This window comes from Pristis pectinata, chromosome 5, assembly GCF_009764475.1.
Source record: "Pristis pectinata isolate sPriPec2 chromosome 5, sPriPec2.1.pri, whole genome shotgun sequence".
NCBI lineage: Eukaryota > Metazoa > Chordata > Chondrichthyes > Rhinopristiformes > Pristidae > Pristis > Pristis pectinata.
This window is the reverse complement of record NC_067409.1, coordinates 80887924-80907498: the sequence shown is the minus strand read 5'-3', so window position 1 is coordinate 80907498 and position 19575 is coordinate 80887924. Positions and strand designations below refer to the sequence as shown.

General features: G+C 39.7%; 1 protein-coding gene across 1 annotated transcript in view; it reads right to left on the bottom strand.

The window, feature by feature from the left end:
- Nucleotides 1–19575, bottom strand: part of cdkal1 (CDK5 regulatory subunit associated protein 1-like 1) — a gene marked incomplete at its 5' end in the record, with an annotated part of 448677 nt that overhangs the window by 105380 nt on the left and 323722 nt on the right. The window contains one exon of the mRNA XM_052016953.1: nucleotides 528–590. Coding sequence (XP_051872913.1) covers nucleotides 528–590 — 63 coding nt within the window. The remainder of the gene's footprint in view (nucleotides 1–527; nucleotides 591–19575) is intronic.

Genomic DNA, 19575 nt, shown 5'->3' with positions numbered 1-19575 from the left:
TAGCCAGGCTAGGTCTTTATTCCTTGGAACATGGGAGAATGAGGAGCGACCTTATAGAAGTGTTTTAAATTATGAGAGGCATAGATAAGGTGGGTAGTAATAGTCTTTTTCCCAGGTAGGGGAATCCAAAACTAGGAGGCATAGATTTAGGGTGAGGGGGGAAAGATTTAAAAGGGGCCAGATGGGCAACTTCTGAGGGTGGTGAGTATATGGAATGAGCTGCCAGAGGGAAGTGGTTGAGGCAGGTACAACAGTATCATTTAAGAAGCACTTGGATAGGTACATGGAGGGGAGGAGCCTGGAGGGATATGGGCTGAATGCAGGAAATTGGGACTAGCGAGGTGGACAATGTGGTTGGCATGGACTTGTTCGGCCAAAAGGCCTCCATCTACGCTGTATTGCTCTATGACTAAAGCTCTGAGCTTGCTGGACTTTTGGAATTTTACTTAATCTAAATGAACAAATAATTTTGAGTGCATGACCAGAAAGGCTTTCCTACACTGGAATGTTTACTGGAGCCTCCTTACCTTGTGATCGTATGGGGTATATGAATGAAACAGCTGGGACAGCTCTCTGGTTCTTTGCTTTTTCTGAAACAAAAATGTAATCACTATTTAGAAATAATCCAAATAATGAACATTACAAGCAAAACAATTAGCACATTAATGCAAAGTTGCACAGATTGAACAATGTATTTCATAATTATGCAGGTATCCCAGGATAACGAATGGGTTCCATTTTTACAGATGGCCAGAAGCCGATTTTGTCGGAAAATACACAAAAATCACTCGATATGGTAACCACACCTCTGTAGTATTGTAATGAACGGGATCATAAGCACATAAAACTGATCAGAAAGAACCATTACTAAAAGTGGAGAGAGAGAGGAAACTAGTTGGCTGTTCATAGGAATGAACATATGTACGCACATTGGACTTCTGTATTTAATATTATGGGAGCTCATTTGTATGCAGGGGTGTCCTTAAGTCAGGGCCTGGGGGTGCCCTGTAATAATATTGTACATGAAGATCAGAAATGATTCTGAAAGCATTTTCTGTGGAGATTTCAGTACAGTTTGGCTCGCTATAGATATCAAGGTGAAACACAGATAAGATAGCTATTTATTTCATGTTACCAGAGGGTCTGCTGTATACATTTCTGGAAAATAGAAATTGGAAAAATGGTAGCTTCTGGTACTTTTTGAAGTTATACCTAATTCACAGCCAACTGATGGAAACCAAATATTCAGAATTGATTACGGGGCAATCTTATCATGAATTCAAATGATGTCTTAGGAACAAAGCTCAAATAGTTTTTAAGTTATCAATTGCTGTCAAATTACACTGGAAGATTTTTTTAAAATAATTAAATTAAATATCAAATGCATCAACTGATGCCTGCAACTGCACTATTTCAAAATATTTCCAAAAAAAAGAGCCAAAAGCTGCACATATCAAATAAAAAGAGAAAATGCTGGTAACACTCAGCAGTAAATACGAAAAGAAGAACCGAGTTAACATTTCAGGTTGAAGACCCTTCTTCACCAGACAGTTACTAGGTGCTGATCAACAGCTTTCTTCATGTCCACAATGTTAAGTCCACTTGGGATTGGAAGAAAGTTTAAAAAGAATACAAATGCACTTCAATTGCAGTAATATTTTCAAAGAGCAATGAGTATAAGGGAATATTAGATGAAAGGAACAGGAAGGGAATATATTATTCAGTGAAATGGGAGAGAGTTCATGACATTGTTGAGATGGTAAATGAATGGAGGTTTACAGTTGGAGAGAAATATAAACAGTCAGGTGAACAGAAGAAGAGAACACACAGTCATGGAGTGGGTGTGGAGTATATGAGGCAAGAGGATCCGAAGAGTATAAATACTCAGTGAAATGGAAGATCAGTGCTGGAAGGCAGTGGGGCAGGAATACTACCGAGTGTGGCAATAGTCACACCCCAAGTTGTGGGGGTCAAAACCTGTTCCAACTCTTGAATACAAAATCTGGACTGACACTTCACTGGAATACTGTGGAAGTGATACATTATCAGAGGTTCAATGTTGTGATTGAGATGTTAAATACTGGTCTTGCCTGCTCTCTCAGCTGAACATGAAAGGATCCTTCGGCACTATTTGAAGATAATCACAAGATGTAATATTTGCTTACATAATTGAAACCTCTTCTGACATTATGAAAATGCAGAAAAACATTATTTTGAGAGTTAGATTGTTTCATTTTCTTATTTAGACACACCTTAGATCAAAGAATTGACGCATTAAGTCAGCAGGAAAGAAATGTTTTGAGTTGGCGATAGGGTGGGTATAGGCTGAATGAAAAAGGGAGAGCTGTCTCACCAATTATTGCTACAAACTATAGGCGACCCCCGCATTACGGAGGGGTTGCATTCCTAAAAAAACGGTCCGTATTGCAATTTCCGTAATGTGAAGCCACATCATCTGTGCATGCGTCAAGAAATGTGATTGAGAAAAAAGTAAATTTTATGTTTATTTATTTATGTTTTTCTCATATAAGTTCCGTGAGAGCACATTTTATTCTGTATATCAAATTTTTGGGCAGTGATTTATGAATTCTGTAAGGACAAATTTCCAGTACTTCAACAGCTGTACAACACGGGGGTCGCCTGTATTATTTCAAAAAGGAACAAGAAACAATGAAGGATTCCATAGCTTTGCTTTGGATTTGTTTCTCTTGTTTCTGAAAAGAACATTCATTTGTGTGGAATTCAACGGGGATTCACTGAGGTTGGATTGAAGAAATGATAGTACTTCAACACATGCCGTAACTGTAAAAGAACAAATCAGTTTTTCTTGGATGCTCCAAAAGTCTATCAAGTAAACTGTTTGTTCTTAAACGCTTATACAGCTATGTTGATTCTGTAGTATAACCTGACTTACCCTATTGGGATATTTTATGAAAATGAAACAATTATCTGAATGTCAAATTTTGTTTTCTGTTTAAATCAGTCTGATATAGGAAGTCCCATTTTCAATTAAAAACTACCAAGAAAGGCAGAAAAATCTTCAGGTTATTAGCACCAATGATGTTATTAGCATCAATCTTTAAAAATGATAAAAAAACAAACTATTGGAAGACCTCAGCAAGTCAGGCAGCATAGAACATAGAACAGTACAGCACAGTATGGGCCTTTTGGTCCACGATGTTGTGCTGACCTACATAAACCCACTCCATGATTAATCTCCCCGTCTCTCCTACACAGCCCATAACCCTCCATTTTTCTTACATCCATGTGCCTGTCTACCACCACCCCCGGCCTGACGTTCCAGGCATCCACCACTCTCTGTGTGAAAAGCCTACCTCTAGCATCTCCCCTGAACATTCCTCCTCTGATCTTAAACCGACCCTCTGGTATTGGCTATTACCACCCTTGAGAAAAGGTGCTGGCTGTCCACTCTATCTATGCCCCTCATAATCTTATACACCTCTATCAAGTCACCTCTCATCCTCCGTCGCTCCAAAGAGAAAAGCCCTAGCTCGCTCAACCTATTCTCATAAGACATGTTCTCTAATCCAGGCAGCATCCTGGTAAATCTCCTCTGCACTCTCTCTAAAGCTTCCACATCCTTCCTATAATGAGATGACCAGAAGTGAACACAATACTCTAGGTGTAGTCTAACCAGGGTTTTATAGAGCTGCAACATTACTCATGGCTCTTGAACTCAATCCCCTGACTAATAAAGATCAGCACACCACACGCCTTCTTAACCACTCTATCAACTTGAGTGGCAACTTTGAGGGATCTATGGACGTGGACCCCAAGATCCCTCTGTTCCTCCACACTGATAAGAAGCCTGCCATTAACCTGATACTCCACCTTCAAGTTTGGAGCATCTATGGAGGCAAAGAGATAGTCAACATTTGGAGTTGAGACCCTGCATCAGGATCACTATTTTGTGCCATACCCCATGTGATGGTTCCCCACGTTGGTTCACACAGTTGAGCTCTGCAACTTTATATCTTAATCAGCTAGCAGACAAGTTATCAAACTATGATTCAGCAAGTAATTACCTACAATCACCATCTTAAAACTATTTTGATTTCATGGTTTACACCCAAGTGTTTTTATCTTATTTCAGACAAAAGAGCAAGAAGCAAGACATCTTTTAATTTGCAAATACTGTAATGAATCATGTGATGTATGTCACTAACCCAAATATCAATGAGTGCCAATTCCTCCATTAAATATTTGTTGAAATATATTATAAACTATTAAATGGAGTGAGTCATAACTCCACATTTTGGCAGCATAAATGTCACAGTCAACATGAATTCACTTGGAACACAGTTTCACTTATTAATACTGTTTATTTATCTGTTATTTTCTGATTTAGCCATCATCAGCAAGGCCAGCAAATATTTCCCATACCTAACTGTCCTTGAGAAGGTGATGGAGATGCATCTTCTTGAACCACTCCTTCTGATGAAGTATTCACCATCGCCTGCAGTGAATACCTTCACCAGCACAACCTTTCCCTTTGAGGAAAAAGTGTATTTGACAATCAAGACCTGAAACGTGGCATGAAACTTTGCATGGTCTGCTAGGCAGCAGTAATCCTTGCCCTTCTCTGTGCTTGATACTTGGATTACTGACACAAGAACAAAAGAAAATGGCAGGACTAGGCCATTTGGCCCCTCAAGCCTGCTCAACATCTTCAAGGGTGATCTACCCCAAGCCTCTACTCCTCCGTGTCAGATCCCCATGCCCTCAATTCCCCTAATATTTCAAAAATGTATCTACCTTACACTTTAAATACTTCTAATGAGCTGGCCTCTGCAGCTCCCTGGAGGGGAGAATTCCAGAGATTCACCATCCATAGCAGGAACCACCTCAAGGCACTGGCAAAATGTCACCAATGCTGTCTCCACAAAGTCCCCCAAACCCACTGGAAAGAAAAGTGAACCAACAGATGGCTCCATTAGACAGGGCACGTTACTTACGTGCCCAACACCAGACTCCCAAAACACACATTGTCTACTATGCCCTGTTACGAGAAGAGATTGTCAGGCAGAGAGGGGGAAAGATTCAAGGATCTTCTAAGTCTCATTGTAAAAGTGCAACATCGCCATTCAAAGGGATGGAGCATTTGGAACTGCATTGAAAACCTTGAGTTCTTACATCGGGAGCACACAGAAGCACAGAGTAAATGGAGCACACTACCTCACAAAGATCCACTCAAGCATATCAGGCACCTTCAGCCCCAGCTCTGCAAGACCACAGTTCCCACATTGGCCTCATCACTCACCTCAGAATGAACAGAAACAGCGTGGAAACAAGTCATCCTCTAACATGAAGGACTGCCTAAGAAGATGACAACTCCCACAGTGCTACTGGAGTGGGAGTCCCAGAATTCTGACCTTGCAATACTGAAGGAACAGTGGTATATTTCCAAGTCAGGATAGCACGCAACTTGATGAGGAACATGCAGGTGTTGGTTGTCCTGCATGGCTAAAGCTCTTATCCTCTTGCTGATAAAGGTCATAGGCTTGGGAAATGCTGTCAGAGTAGCTTAGTTGTGTGAAAGAAGTTCATTTTATAGATGGGGTACACTGCAGCAACGGTGTGCTGGTGGTGGAGGGAATGATTGTGTAGAGTGGTAAGAGAAGTACCAATCAAGTGGGCTGCTTTGTTGTGGATAGTGTCAAGCATCTTAACTGTTGCCTACACACTCCAACTGGTGCGACACCAATCATGCCCTTACCATATCTCAATTTCAGTCCCTCTATGCAATTAATAATTAAGTGGAATTACAATGGCTGGCCAATAGGAGATCCTGGCTGGCAGAGCAGACAGAGCGAAGGTACTCTGCAGATTGGGGGACTGCTTCACCGAGCACCTTCACTCCGTCTGCCGTGCCAGCCGGGATTTCCTGGTGGCCAGCCATTTTGATTCCTCTTCCCATTCCCACACTGACATGTCTGTCCTTGGCATTTCTCCACTGCCAGATCGAGGCTAGATGCAAATTAGAAGAGTAACGCCTCATATTCTGCCTGGGTCGTCTCCAACCTGACAGTACGAACACTGAATTCTCAAACTTCTGGTACCTGCTCCTCTCTGCCCCTTTTCTCCCCTTTTTTCTTGCCTCTCCTCCTGATCCAACTGGCCCCCGTCACCTCATCTCTTTCCCCTCACCCACCCTCTCCATCTGCCCATCACCCACACATTCCTCGCACTGGTTGCCCTATCTACCTCCCCCCCTTTATTTCATGGTCCACTGTCCTCTCCTATCAGGTTTCATCTTCTTCAGTCTTTTGTCACTTCCACCTATTACCTCCCAGCTTCTGACATCATTCCCACTCTCTGCTCCTCATCTACCTATCACCCACCCCCTCACTTGGATCCACCTATCCTTCCAGTTCTTGCCCCACCCCTTCCCTCCACCTTCTTATACTGTCTCTTTCCCCTCTTCCTTTCCAGTTCAGATGAAGGGTCTCAACCTGAAACGTCAACTGACCATTTCTCTCCATAGATGCTGCCTGGCCTGCTGAGTTCTTCCAGTGTATTTGTGTGTTGCTCCAAACTTCCAGAATCTGCAGTCTCTCAGTTATGAGGATGACTTACTTCCATACCTGTTATATGGGTTCTGAGGTGGCTAATCAGGGCAATGTGGGAACTGCAAATTCTTCCACAGAATGGGAGAAGATGCCTGATGGAGTGCGTGGGTGGGTGGGCACTCCTTCCATCACTCACACTCGGCTTCTGTGTGCTCCTGATGCACCGACCAGAGATTCCAAGTACCATCCCAAATGCTTCTTCTCCACTTTGAGTAGTCTTGGACCAGATATTGAGCACATCCTTCAAACTTTTCTTCTGATTTGGCAGCCTGTTCCTATGATAAAGCTCAGAATGCTGTATCAGTTAGGGGGGTCTGGTATCAGGTTTGCAAGTGATGTAGTCTGCTCAACATAACCAATTGATTGTAACTTGGGCCTCCCATGTGGGTCCAAAATCTTGATCTTCAAATGGCTTCTGCTTCAATTGACCACAGGCTGTGCCGACATATTGAAGGCTGTGGTGAATTTCTTCATCGTCATCCGCCTTCACCGAGAGGCGGCTTCTGAGATATGGGAAGTGGCTGCCTTGGTTAGTCCGATAGCACCTCCCAAACCCGCAAACTTGACCACCAAGGACAAAAGATTCAGTGAACACTACCACCTACAGGTTCCGCTTCAAGTTACACAATACCCTGAACTTGGAAATATTTCAACATTCCTTCTTGTTGATGGTTCTAAACCCTGGAACACTCTACCAACAGCATGATGAGTGTATCTTCACCTGAAGGGCTGCAGCAGTTCAAAGGAGTGGCTCACAACCACCTTCCAAACCAGAATTAGGAATGGGCAATAAATGCCTGCCTCACCAGCAATGCCTGACCCTGAAAAATTAACATATAAAAGATGTGCAGGCTGTTATTTAATAGTTCTGAAGCAGATAGATATGTTGAAAATGAAGACGTGTATTTATCATAGGCACACAGACATCCCAAGGTTGTAGATCACTGCTGTTTTTGTAGTGGCTGCCACAACTGCACTACTTTAACAAGAGCTGATTATGCTATTTATAGCGTTGAACTCTTGTGCACACAATGGACTTGGTTTCATGTTTTTAAGAGTGTCACAGTGGCTGAGATCATGAATTTTCTTCTGATGACCAGCAGCTGAGTTGTCAGTTTGATTTTAGGTCGACTATATTTCAATTCACTAGTGCTGGAGTCCAGTAACTTTCAAGGCTAGATAGAAACTTAAGATCAGTCCCACACACATTGCCTCTCGTGAACCAAGGCCAGCTTTGAACAGATTGCAAATTTATGGCTTAAAGCTGATATAGTTGTGACACTGATCAGACATTTTACTTATTTTGTAGTACTGAATTATCAAAATAATTTTCACACATTACCAGTGAACGGAAATACGCCTCTTATGTGTTTTTATCCAAAGTTTCATATGGATAGAGATCTGACAGGTGCAACTCTAAATATAAAGCAAAGGAAGTGAAGTGCCTGAATGTATGTGACCCAGTAAAATTGAGCTGGGTTCATCTTGCAGCAGTCTCACTTATAAGTCAGACAGTTGTGGGTTTTAGCAGCTGATCTGAGCAAATATCTAGGCTGACACTTCCCATCTTTGAAGCTCCACTAACTTGAGCTAATTTAAGACATTGCTACTTTTATTCAGTCTCTCACCCATTCACCCATCACCTGTGTTCACTGACCTTCTGGTGCACCAATTTTTTAAAATTTAAAATGCCCCAATTATCTCACCCTTCCTCATTTCAAGGTCTCAGTCCTACCATCCTGAGAACTCTGCATTGCTTCAATTGTGGCTTCCTGTGCATCCCACAAACACTGACTCCCAGACTCTCAGCTACTTAGGGCCCATGCTCTGAAACTTGTTCCATAAACTGCTCTTCTTTCACCTTCTACAAGTCACTCCTTTAAAATTATCTCTTGACCAAGCTTTTGGTCATTAATACTAATGTCTTTTCCTTTTATTGAGTGACAATTTTTTTTGGGTAATGCATGAGAAATTTTACTCCATGAACAATGTTGGCCTAGAAATCTAATCACATGGTGCATGCCTTTTTACCTGCAACATGATTCGATAGATGTGTCAAATTAATAGCTGCACTTCTAAGCATGCTCAACAAACAATGGGAGTTTGAATTGAGCACCCTAGCGCATAGAGAACAGCTGAAATCACATATTTGTTGATAGACCAGCTATTTACAGTTAAGTTTATTCCATATATCAAAAGGCACATTAATTTCTTCAGCCTTTGAATCACTTTGACAGTGAAATAAAGCTTATGTCTTGCTATTAGCTGATGCTGCTCCTTTGATTGCCCATATAGCATAGCCTTGGGTATGTGGTTTTGAGGCACTCAACGAGTCAACAGCAATCTGCTGGGTTGCAGGCCAATAGTCTTGAGGTTTTTGCTGTTGGCCTACGTGACAACAATGACCTTTTTAAGACTGAAGATGAAAATCAGTGCCCTTGCTCTGAGTAGGTAACCTATTTCAAAGCCAAAGAGTAAAGTGTAAGGATACAAGCTTGCAATACTGATTCCATGGTCCTCACAGTGAATAATTTGGAGCTCCAGACATGTGCAACAAGCTTGCTGAAGATGAATGTGCTTTTGCCAAAACATACATCCATTTCTTTATCAAAGTTTAATAAGTGGTAACATCTGAGGTAAGACAGCATGTACTCTAAAGTTTAAGCTACTTCACTGTTCACAAAAATGTTTGGAGAAACTTAATATCTATTGATAGGTCAATCATATTCTTTGTGCTTGGAGTAAAGCATGAAGTTATCAATTCAAGAGTGATATTAACTGAACTACTCAGGCATCACATTCTGAATTTACATTCTGTGAAAAATAAACCATCTTCAATGGTTAGCTTTATCTCCTAAAAGTCTGAAGTAATCACTGTCACTGCAATGTTTATAATTACTAACACTCCAAGTGCCTGATACAAATACAACCTTTGCAAGTCTCCAAATACACATCTTTTCAATCAGTCCATCAGCTCCAAACAAGTTAAAACACTAGATAATTAAAGCCATGTTCCACTATCCACCCAAACTTAGAAAAACATCATTTTCAGTAGTAATGTGACACTTAACAAAGTTATAGAGACAAGAAAAAACTGATGCAAAAGTTTAAAAATCTTCCAAGTTAACAGATGAAAGATAATATATACCTTAAAGAATAAAGTAGTAATCTGCATGGCTGTCGGTATAAGGAAAGCCATTTCATTGGCTCAGAAAGACTTATATAATGAAATTACTGACAGCCCTCGATGACAATTTAATGATGTGCATATATCACACCTACAGCAGCATGGCCCTGGAGAAGTTTTCTGATGAAAAAGTAAGCAAACAAATAGGAGCTCATGAATCAATTTAAATACTTTTAATGAATACAGACAATTCAGACTGCATATGCTGTTTATTAGGGCCCTGAAAGCCCAGCACAGGATTGAGTTTGTGTTCTTGACATTGCACTGGCCAGGACAGTGAAATTACAACCTTGGTTTCCTCCTTTCATTATAACATATCATGACAAGTAGATGATACTTCGTTGTAACATAAGATGTTGGACATTGGCATCGGGTCACACAGTATCCATGAAGAAAGAAACAGTTAGCATTTCAGGTCAAAGACCTTTCCTCAGAATACTTGTGGATCGTGAAAGTATGGCACAAACACTGTACATGTGTGACTTCTAAGACAGGACTCAAGCATACACCGACATTTTGTCAGCAGCTCTAAGTGCTGTTAAACACTTCCTGTAACATCCTGTAAACTTGAAGGTCGAACTCCACTGGGGCTTCCTGGCTACATTCAGTCACTGGACATACAGTATATGTACTTGTGCATATAGCAATAAGCTCAACTTTGACTTTGAGGTAATTAGTAGCTAGAAATTCTAGTGCATTCAAATAAAGTGTACTAGAATAGCATAGTAGCAGAGAAATCTACTGCATCAAAATTCAGTTGCCGGAGAGACCAAGAGACTCCCTTCTTGAGACAGGGCACAGACCTGATCAAGTCTGCAGCCACTGTGAGCTTGAATGAGGGACCCAACATCACATCATGCTCTGATGACTCCTGTAGTGTTGTGTTTTTGGGGATAGGAATAGACTGGGGGGGGGGGGGGGCTGCAGGTAAGGGAACAGAGCAGCATATGTGAGGATGCTGTGTAGGGGATGGAGAGGGCATATGAGGGATTGGAAGCCAAGAGACTGGTGAGTGTGGGGTTGTATGTCACATTTCAGGAGGGAAGGCAGACTGTGATGATCCAGGAGAACAGGGAAGGGCAAGCAGGATTTTGTTAAATATTTCACTTACTTGCTGGCCGACTGTCTTTAGTTGTCCCAGGAGCGCCAAATGATGGATGCCTCCTGGCCAACATTGTCCAACTTCCCCTGCAAAGCTTCAAAAGGATATTTACCCAGGGAATGACAATGTCCTTGTTGCCCCTGACATGGAAACCACAGCAGGGGTCACAAAGGATTACTCATGACAAAACCTGCCCACTTGAAAAATGCAAATTGAAAATGGTAGTTATTATGCTTCACTCATGGGAAACTGATTTTAAATTACATGACTCTGATAAAAACACAGGATTATGCAATTGAATTTTAGGAAAATGTAAGTTACATATTTTAAATTATGTTTATAGTAATGGTTTTAATTATTTAAAAGTAGTAATCAGTGGTAGAATTTATAAGGCAAAGAAGATTTAATTTTGGCTGGAATTTTAAACATCTGATACCATTAGGTTCAGCACATTTTCTCCACAGTAAAATACCAGTCTGAAATTGATTTCCATGAAGCTGTTTTTAATTGCTAATAAACTATTGGCTGTGGCTTTATTGCGTATTATCTCAAACACTGCAGATCTAGACATGGGGAAAAGGTAAACAAACTTTACCTGTGTAGATCTCTTGGTGGATTGATTTGGAAATTCTGAAACAGACTGTGAAGTTTCAGACATTCAGCTGATAAAAATAAACTGACTCCAATAACATGCTCCTTGGCCAAGAAATAAGAAAAAAAAACTAGAATTTGCATGCTTTCTAAACAATTTATAACAAGCTGAGTTCAGGATCATAAAATGCTGGCAATAGTATTTCTTTACACAGGAAAAAAAAAGTATGTGCTCTTTATACACCAGGAAAGAGATAGAGATAGATATGATAGGATAGACAGAAGGGCAATAAAATGAATAGAATTGATAAGAGAGGCAGAACCAGCAATGGAGAGAGGTCAGGAAAAAGGGCAGGGAGAGGTTCCATGCACTTAACACTCTGTCTTATGGGAATTTAGAATCAACAGCAGTTCGTAGGATATATATGTGGCTGTTATATCCATTCACTCGTTTAGATGGAAAAAGTACTAAATAAGTGCTTATTTCACTCTCTGTTAAGTCCAGGGAAACACACTTGAACAGATATGGTGAACAATTGTTTTTGGCAGTCACAGGCATTTTTTTACCTGATTGCCAACAGCTTTATGATGCCCTTTTCTCCTCTGTCAATACTGTTCACTATTCCAGGATCATTCTGGAATGCAAAGATAACCTTCACCTTTTCTCTACAGCAAACAATCTTTTTAAACTCCTATCCTCTGTCTTCTCCATCCTCACCTGAAACAAACGTGAAGAGCTCATGGACTTTTCTCTCACAAAGATTTAGAACATTTCTACCTTCTCCCCTCCCACTAACCCTCACTCACCTGAGCTTCAACATCACATTCTTTCCTTTACTTCTCATGCGTCTCCTTTCATCAATCTTATTCTCCAGGAGATCCGTTCCCTGCTCCTTGACCCTGTTCCTGTGTAGACCATCCCGCATTTTCCTGGCCTCACCTTGGCTTATTTCTCTCCATCCCCATTCTCACCCCAATCTCTTCAACTCCTCAAATAAAAAAGAATCCTTGACCTCTCCATCCATGCTATTGCACCATCTTAACCCTCTTTTTCCACTTCAAATATATTCAACATGTTGCAGTCTCACAAATTCCTTGCTTGGATCACCTCAATTGTGGCCCTGCTACAACACTGGAATTGCTTTCACTTAAAGTCTCTAATGATCCCCCAACATAAGTGTGACAGAAGTAACCTATTGTTCTATGTCATTCTTGACCTGTAAGCTGCCATTGACAGTGCTGAGCCACCATCCTCCTTTACTGCCGATCAACTGCCATCCATCTGACTGTGTCTGGGTTCAGTCTCATTTATTTAGATGTAGCTAGAAAATCCATCAACAATAGTGTTACTTGCAAGCCTCAACCATTACATATTAATCTGTGGCTCCCCCCCCCCTCCCCACCCCCCCACCCTATTTTGCTCACCTACATTTTGCCTTTGTCAATATCATCTATAAACACAGCATCAGCTTTCTACATGTAAAACAGGGACATCCAAGCTCCCCTTGGTCTCAAGATGAACTCTGGATCGGCATCGTCTGATTTCACTCTTCCCTCAGTTGCTGAAAATCTCATGCAAGATGTAGCTGCCTCTATAATTATCCGTCTGAATGCATTCCTTCCTTGTTCTACCCTCTGTGAACTTCCACCATCCAAAACTCTGCTCTCCATGTCCTAACTTGCACCAATCTGTTTCGCAATCTTCCCCTCCCCTATCCCACCTATTCTTGTACCTGTCTTACACACTGATTAGCAACTTTTATCTTTGTTTTCAACCCCACTCTTCTCTCTCTGTTATAAGATTGAGCCTTATAGGTATTTGAGATATCTGCTTTCCTTAATTTTCAGCCTCTTTATCATCCCCTAAAGCAATCACTCAGTCACTAAGTTTCATGCCTACAGTTGTTAAGACCCTAGGATTGAATATTCTCCACCTAGATATCTTCACCTCTTACCTCTTTTAAGACCCCCTTAAAATCTATCTCTTTGATTAAACTCTTGATCATCTTGCCCAGTGACCTTTAGTGTTATTCTGTGTAAATTATTACTTGATAATAATCCTGTGAAGTGGACTTCAGATATTTTAGTACGCCAAAAGTGATATTCAATATAAGTGGCTGCAATTGTCTCAGCACAGAGATATTAATTTCCATTTTACCACTCAAGATTGGCACCTCTCCCCAAACAGCACAGCAAAACAACAGTCTCTTCTCAAACACAATTTTGCCACTATGGACAAAACCATGTGAGCTTCATTAATTTTGTTGAAACTTGGAAATATCAAGTATGAAAATGGAACATCCTGACAACTAACTAAATGCCACGTCTCCATCCTTTGTGCCAATACAACTTAATTTTTAAATAATCCAACCCTTTGAACTGTATCGATCCCATTTATTGAGCTGATGTTGTCTTTAAAAGAATCAAACCAAAGTTGATATTTTTACAACAGAAAGCTGCAATTTCAAGCTGGGTGGAGGGGGACAGAATGGGTTGGCATGACAGTTAAAATTAAGTCGCACAATAAACCTACTCGTTTTCATATCTAAGTATGGAGATGTATATAGTTTATATCATTCTAAACATAAGCCAACAATCCAAACCCTGAGCAAGAAACTGTCTGCTGGAGGAACTCAACAGGTTGAGCAGCCTCTGTGGGGGGACGGAATTGTCTATGTTTCAAGTTGAAATCCTGCATCAGTCTTGATGTAGGTGTTTGACCTGAAATGTTGACAATACCTTAGCCCTGACAGATGCTGCTCAACCTGTTGAGTTCCTCCACCAGACTGTTTGTTGCTCCAGATTCCAGCATCTGCAGGCTCGTGTCTCCAAAGCAAACCCTAAACTTTGTGGTATCTCAAAATGAAATGTCTGACAAATTTACTAAAATTGAAATTATAAACTTTGAATATCCACAGACTGTTTTCAGAACCTAAAGATGTCTTCTTAATTATATATTCATTAAGATATATATAAACTCCAGTATAAATGTCTTATGATTGCAGACAAGTAGGTTTAAAGTGTGCTTTTCTTTTCTAAAAAGCCTGTATTTGAAAAAAGAAAAAAATTGCGATTGTTGGGAAAAAATTAGAATAAAACAGAAATTGTTGATCAACTTGCTGCATGCCCTCAACATCTGTAAAAGGAAAAAGGATGATTCACATTACAGAATGCTCTAGCATCCTACTGAAGAACATGTGTGAAGGAAATAGCAATGAAAACATCACTGAACACTTCGCCCCGACAACTTCTCAGTGAAGATTTACCCTACTTTAAGTGAATTATTGATATTTCAATTGTAGCTTGAAAATATAGTATCCTGATCCATCTAACGTTACTTTGAAATGCGACTGAGCAGTCTGAACAAAATAATTTCACATATTGCAGGGTATTGATAAAACACCCCAGCTTTGAGAATGTACTTTTTTCATAAAACTTTTAATTTAAAGGAAAGAAATAAATGACTCAAAAAGGAGAGATTGTGACTTGTGGACGATGTACCAGGAAACAAGTCATTGTAGTAGATTTATCATGAAGATAAGAGTATGCTGCAGCTATATTCTAAGTCTGACTCTGCATTCAAATAATATTGTGCACATGGAGCAAAGATACATTATTTTCTTTAAAACTTGATCTGGTCTAACAGAGGTAGGATCCACTATATTTGTGTTATGGTCTGCTGTCATTAATAAATTGAAAGTTAAAGAAAAAAAACGCAAGTAAACAATGCTATAAACCTGATTTATTTGAAACTGTCTATATATAATCAAGGGGCTGAATACATACATTCGAAATTACAATTCTAAATAGGCTCATTCTTGTAGAAAATGTTTGACAATTTTTTTTTCTTTGGGAAGAGAGTTGTGTGCCATTTTGAAGTTGACCCAGCTTAACAATGAATGAAAATTATAGAATTTATATATAGAATATTTATGTACATTTAAATATAGAAATTACCAAACTACACCACAGGAAGAAAAAGACTGTGCTGGCTCTCAAAGGTTTATCCACCTAGTCCCATTCCCTGATTATCCTGTATACCCTTTCCAAATTTTTTTTTTTTGCCCAGTATTAAGATTAGAGAGGGCATGATCCAGTCATGCAAGCTCATGGGAAAGACAAAGAGAAACTCTGATTAAATTGGGAAAAAAAGCTTGCAGGAAATGCTATTCCAACTCCTGGAGGAAACCAAACAAGCTCCTTGGGATTTGATAACTAACAAACAGTTACTTCCCCACTTAATTTTGATGACCAGAGACGTCCTCAACTCTCAGGAGCTCAAATTTCTCTCTTTTGAAAGACAGTAACGAACAGATATTTACCATATGGTTTGTGAATCTTTTTCAGGCAGTCAATGACCCACTGAAAACAAATACTTCTTGGCATCTAACCAAACTCTACGCTTTCATGCTTTATACAATGCAACCAAGTTTTTAAAGAATCAGTCTCTGCAGTAGGATTATTCATAATTTACAATCTGGTGGGGGGGGGGGTGGCGGGGTGGTGGTGATGAGAATAGGGTGGGTCAGCATAATATTAAAATTAAATGCCACAATAAAATTACCAGTTTCTATATACTGCCCAGCTCTAAGTGCAAGACAACTAAGGTATGGACTGAAAAATCCGGTTATTTAGGACACAGTTTGAATTTATGAAAAATCTGAATGAATTTTGCCTAACAACTTTGAAAACAAAATGATGTGTCTTGTCATTTTGCAGCCCACAGAATAGGCAATAACCTGTAGAAGGTATCACTAATCATGTGATTGGAGATATTACCTTAAGTTTTTATGATTTTTTTAAATAGAGAAAAGCGAGCATGCACAAAACTAAACCAAATAGTTTGGAATATTGTCTTTTCTTCTGAAAATTGAGTTTGATTATCCTCAGAGGTTTGATTTTCTATATAATTAACACTGAAATATTAATGCACAAAACATTTATACGAAAGAGGAACAGGATCAGTAATGTCAGTCCCTTGCATGACACAATTGCCTTCAATGGTCATTACTTCTTGTGTAGTTTATCTGTTGGCACAGTCTTTGAGGCGACAAGTTCAGTACTATTGAAAATAACTTATCTTACTGGAAGAAGTCAAAATAAATTACCTAAATATACTTTTACAAAATCTTAAATGTAACCATGCTACAGAACTGAATCTAAATTCTTACTATGTCACAAACAGATAATTTAAATCGGCTAAAAATTTAAGGTAACACAGTACATTGTTCTGACATAGTATGTAAGGAGTGGTAGGATGTGGATTTATGTAATCATAATTTCCCACACACTAAGTGCCCAGCCTTGATTATGCAAACAATAGGTGTTCACTTAGGCAGGGGAGATGAAAATCCTAATTTTAAGAAGTCTCTCAGACTCAAGAGCAGCTCTGGCTCAAACCTAACAGCAGCTGCTCTAATAATGCTATTGCATGGGGGAAATTAAAGTGATTTTTGGTTGATGAGTTGCTCTATTACTCCTGTGTGCGATGACTGAAGATGACTGATGTGCAGAGATATTAATTTAAAGCTGCTGTTAAATAGTACTTCTGACTACATAAAAAATGCCGTGGAGACAACGGGAACTGGCATTCCTGCAGCAAATACGCAAGATGAGTTTCTTTTTGGGCTGTCAGTTAATTACTGTTAACATGCATGATTAATGCAACACAAATAAACATATACTTTTTAATGTGCTAATCAACATAAAAAAACCCAATGCTGAACACAACTGTAAACAGCAACCTGCACAAGGCAGCATTGGAGTTGGATGAAACACACTGACCATGTGCGGTAAACCACAGGATTGCTTAAGGTTGAGAGATGGCAGTGGTAGTGGTGGCCTTGATACTGTGGTTTGTATATGGTCCAAGTTGCAACTTCTGCAGCAGGGAAAAAGTACTCTCCCAACTGCAATGTGATTCTATGAAAGCTTCACATCCTCATTCTCTTTTTCCTCCCAGTTAGGCAGTGGCATGGGGCTGGAGCTGAGGCAGGAATCACTACAGATGCAACCGGGCATCAGAGTGAAGGCAGCAAAGTAGCAAGCACCTTCTAACACACTGCCAACTTTTTCCAGATGATAATGTCCTACAGCAAGAACTTGGTTAACAGCCATAGCAATGGAATGCAGAGCTCACTTTGTCTCAGCAGGCATCCGATTTTTCTCACTGCCTTTAAGGGTTGCATGGATCGCACTAGGGCTGTTTGTTAGACACTTTTTTTTAATGTTGCCTCCCTGTTGTGGAGATCATTCACTTGCTCTCCTTTCTTCCCTTCCCCTAAACTGCTTGTTAAGACTGCACTTTTGAGTGTAAAGATTTCAGTGCTAAATGCACTGACACTGATGTTTTAAACTCAAATCACATAATAACAAAAAAGGCTCTGGCAATGTGGATTTGGCTGGTTCAAATCATGGTATCTTGCATTTTCCAACGGTTTTACTCCTCCTGGTAGATCATGATACCACAGTTATCAGTAGTCTGCAGTATTTCATCCTAAAAAACTCTTCTTCCTTTGGAAGCTTAGCATTGAATGTGATTTGACAATGGGCCATCTGGTCACCATTTGTGAGGAGAAGGAAACTTGGAAGAATGTTGGAGGAATGCAATGATCTGAGAGTTATAAGACTGGGAGAAGTTTCAAGGACAGGCAGAGCCAACCCTGAGGGCAAGTGTAAACGTGAGAATTTGAATGTTAAATTATAACATTAGAGGTTATAAAGGCAAAGTATTTTCCACTGTTGAAAAATATTGTTGTTCTATTCTTCTTTAACTGCATGCATAAAACTGCAATTATCTGGTAATTAATTTCTTTCATCTTTGATTAATGTGGCTTTTTAATTTTTTTTGCCATTCAAAAGACGTCTTTTTCATGAATACTTTGAACTTAGACTTCAATTTGGTTTAGATTTCTCCAATTCATTATGTCTGTTAACATCAGAGCATGTTAGCACAACCAGCTTTAAGGTTTACTTCGACAAAGTTAAATTTATTTTCATTGTTAAGATTTTCATGGGATTTGTAATATTTTGTAATTTATTTATTATTTGAATCATTCACTCAATTTGATAAATGAATCAATATATTACTGACCTTTGACTCACATAGGGTATAATACTGCGTGCACCTTGTTGGACTTTTGTTGCTTACTTAGAGCTCTTAATGCACGTATAAACATCAATGTTACACTTTGTGATCTCATTTTTTTTACTCAGTTTTCAGTAACATTACTTCTCCATTCCTTGGTAAAAGCCATAGCACAAATGCCAAATCAGAGTTCACCAAAAAATTGCAAAATTGAGATATCTTTGTCTGAAGAAATTGATTATCACAATATTGTGGTTTTCACTATTTAGAATCACTAAAATGCACGCTTTGTTTCTGCAGATGGCAGCTGGCTCAGAGCTCATAACTGTTGCCTAAGTCTCACTCTGTAGAGGGTTGGGTGAGGAATGGGAATGGTGTTTTGGACTCCTTTTGGAGACCTCCACCTCTTAATGTTATGGAGCTGCAAAATCATGGCTCATGCTGGGGGTACCCCTAAGCCACTGCAACAATGGGATCCTCAGGGCCACTGATTGCAACATAGTGCAGTGCAGAGTACAAAGATGCTACCGTCTGTGACAGTGCTGTCGTCGAAGGATTAACAGATATAAACACATCAGTACATATAAAATCTATGTCCTTGCAAGGATCTGTTAATTTATGTATGATTACTGAATTGCTACGAGGTTTGCCCCTCATTTTAACATGAGTGAAAAACAAAGTTTGTAGGTCATGCCTTTTTGATCCCATTTCTGCTTTATACTTACCTTCATATTTTTTCCCATTTGGCCCATCGAGTCTATGCCAGCTCTCGGAGCATTCCCATCACCACTTATTTCCCTGTAATGTGTTCTCTCTCATATGCTATCAACTCCCACTACTTTTCTCTCCACCCACCAACACTAAGGATAATTTACAGTAGCCAATAAATTTACCAGCATTTAGGACGCGAGAGGAAACAGGAGCACAAGGTGAATCTTAAGCAGGACACTTGGACATGTTCTGTTCTGTGCCATTTTATCTTTTAGAAGATGACTCAAGTTTTCATTTAATTCTACAC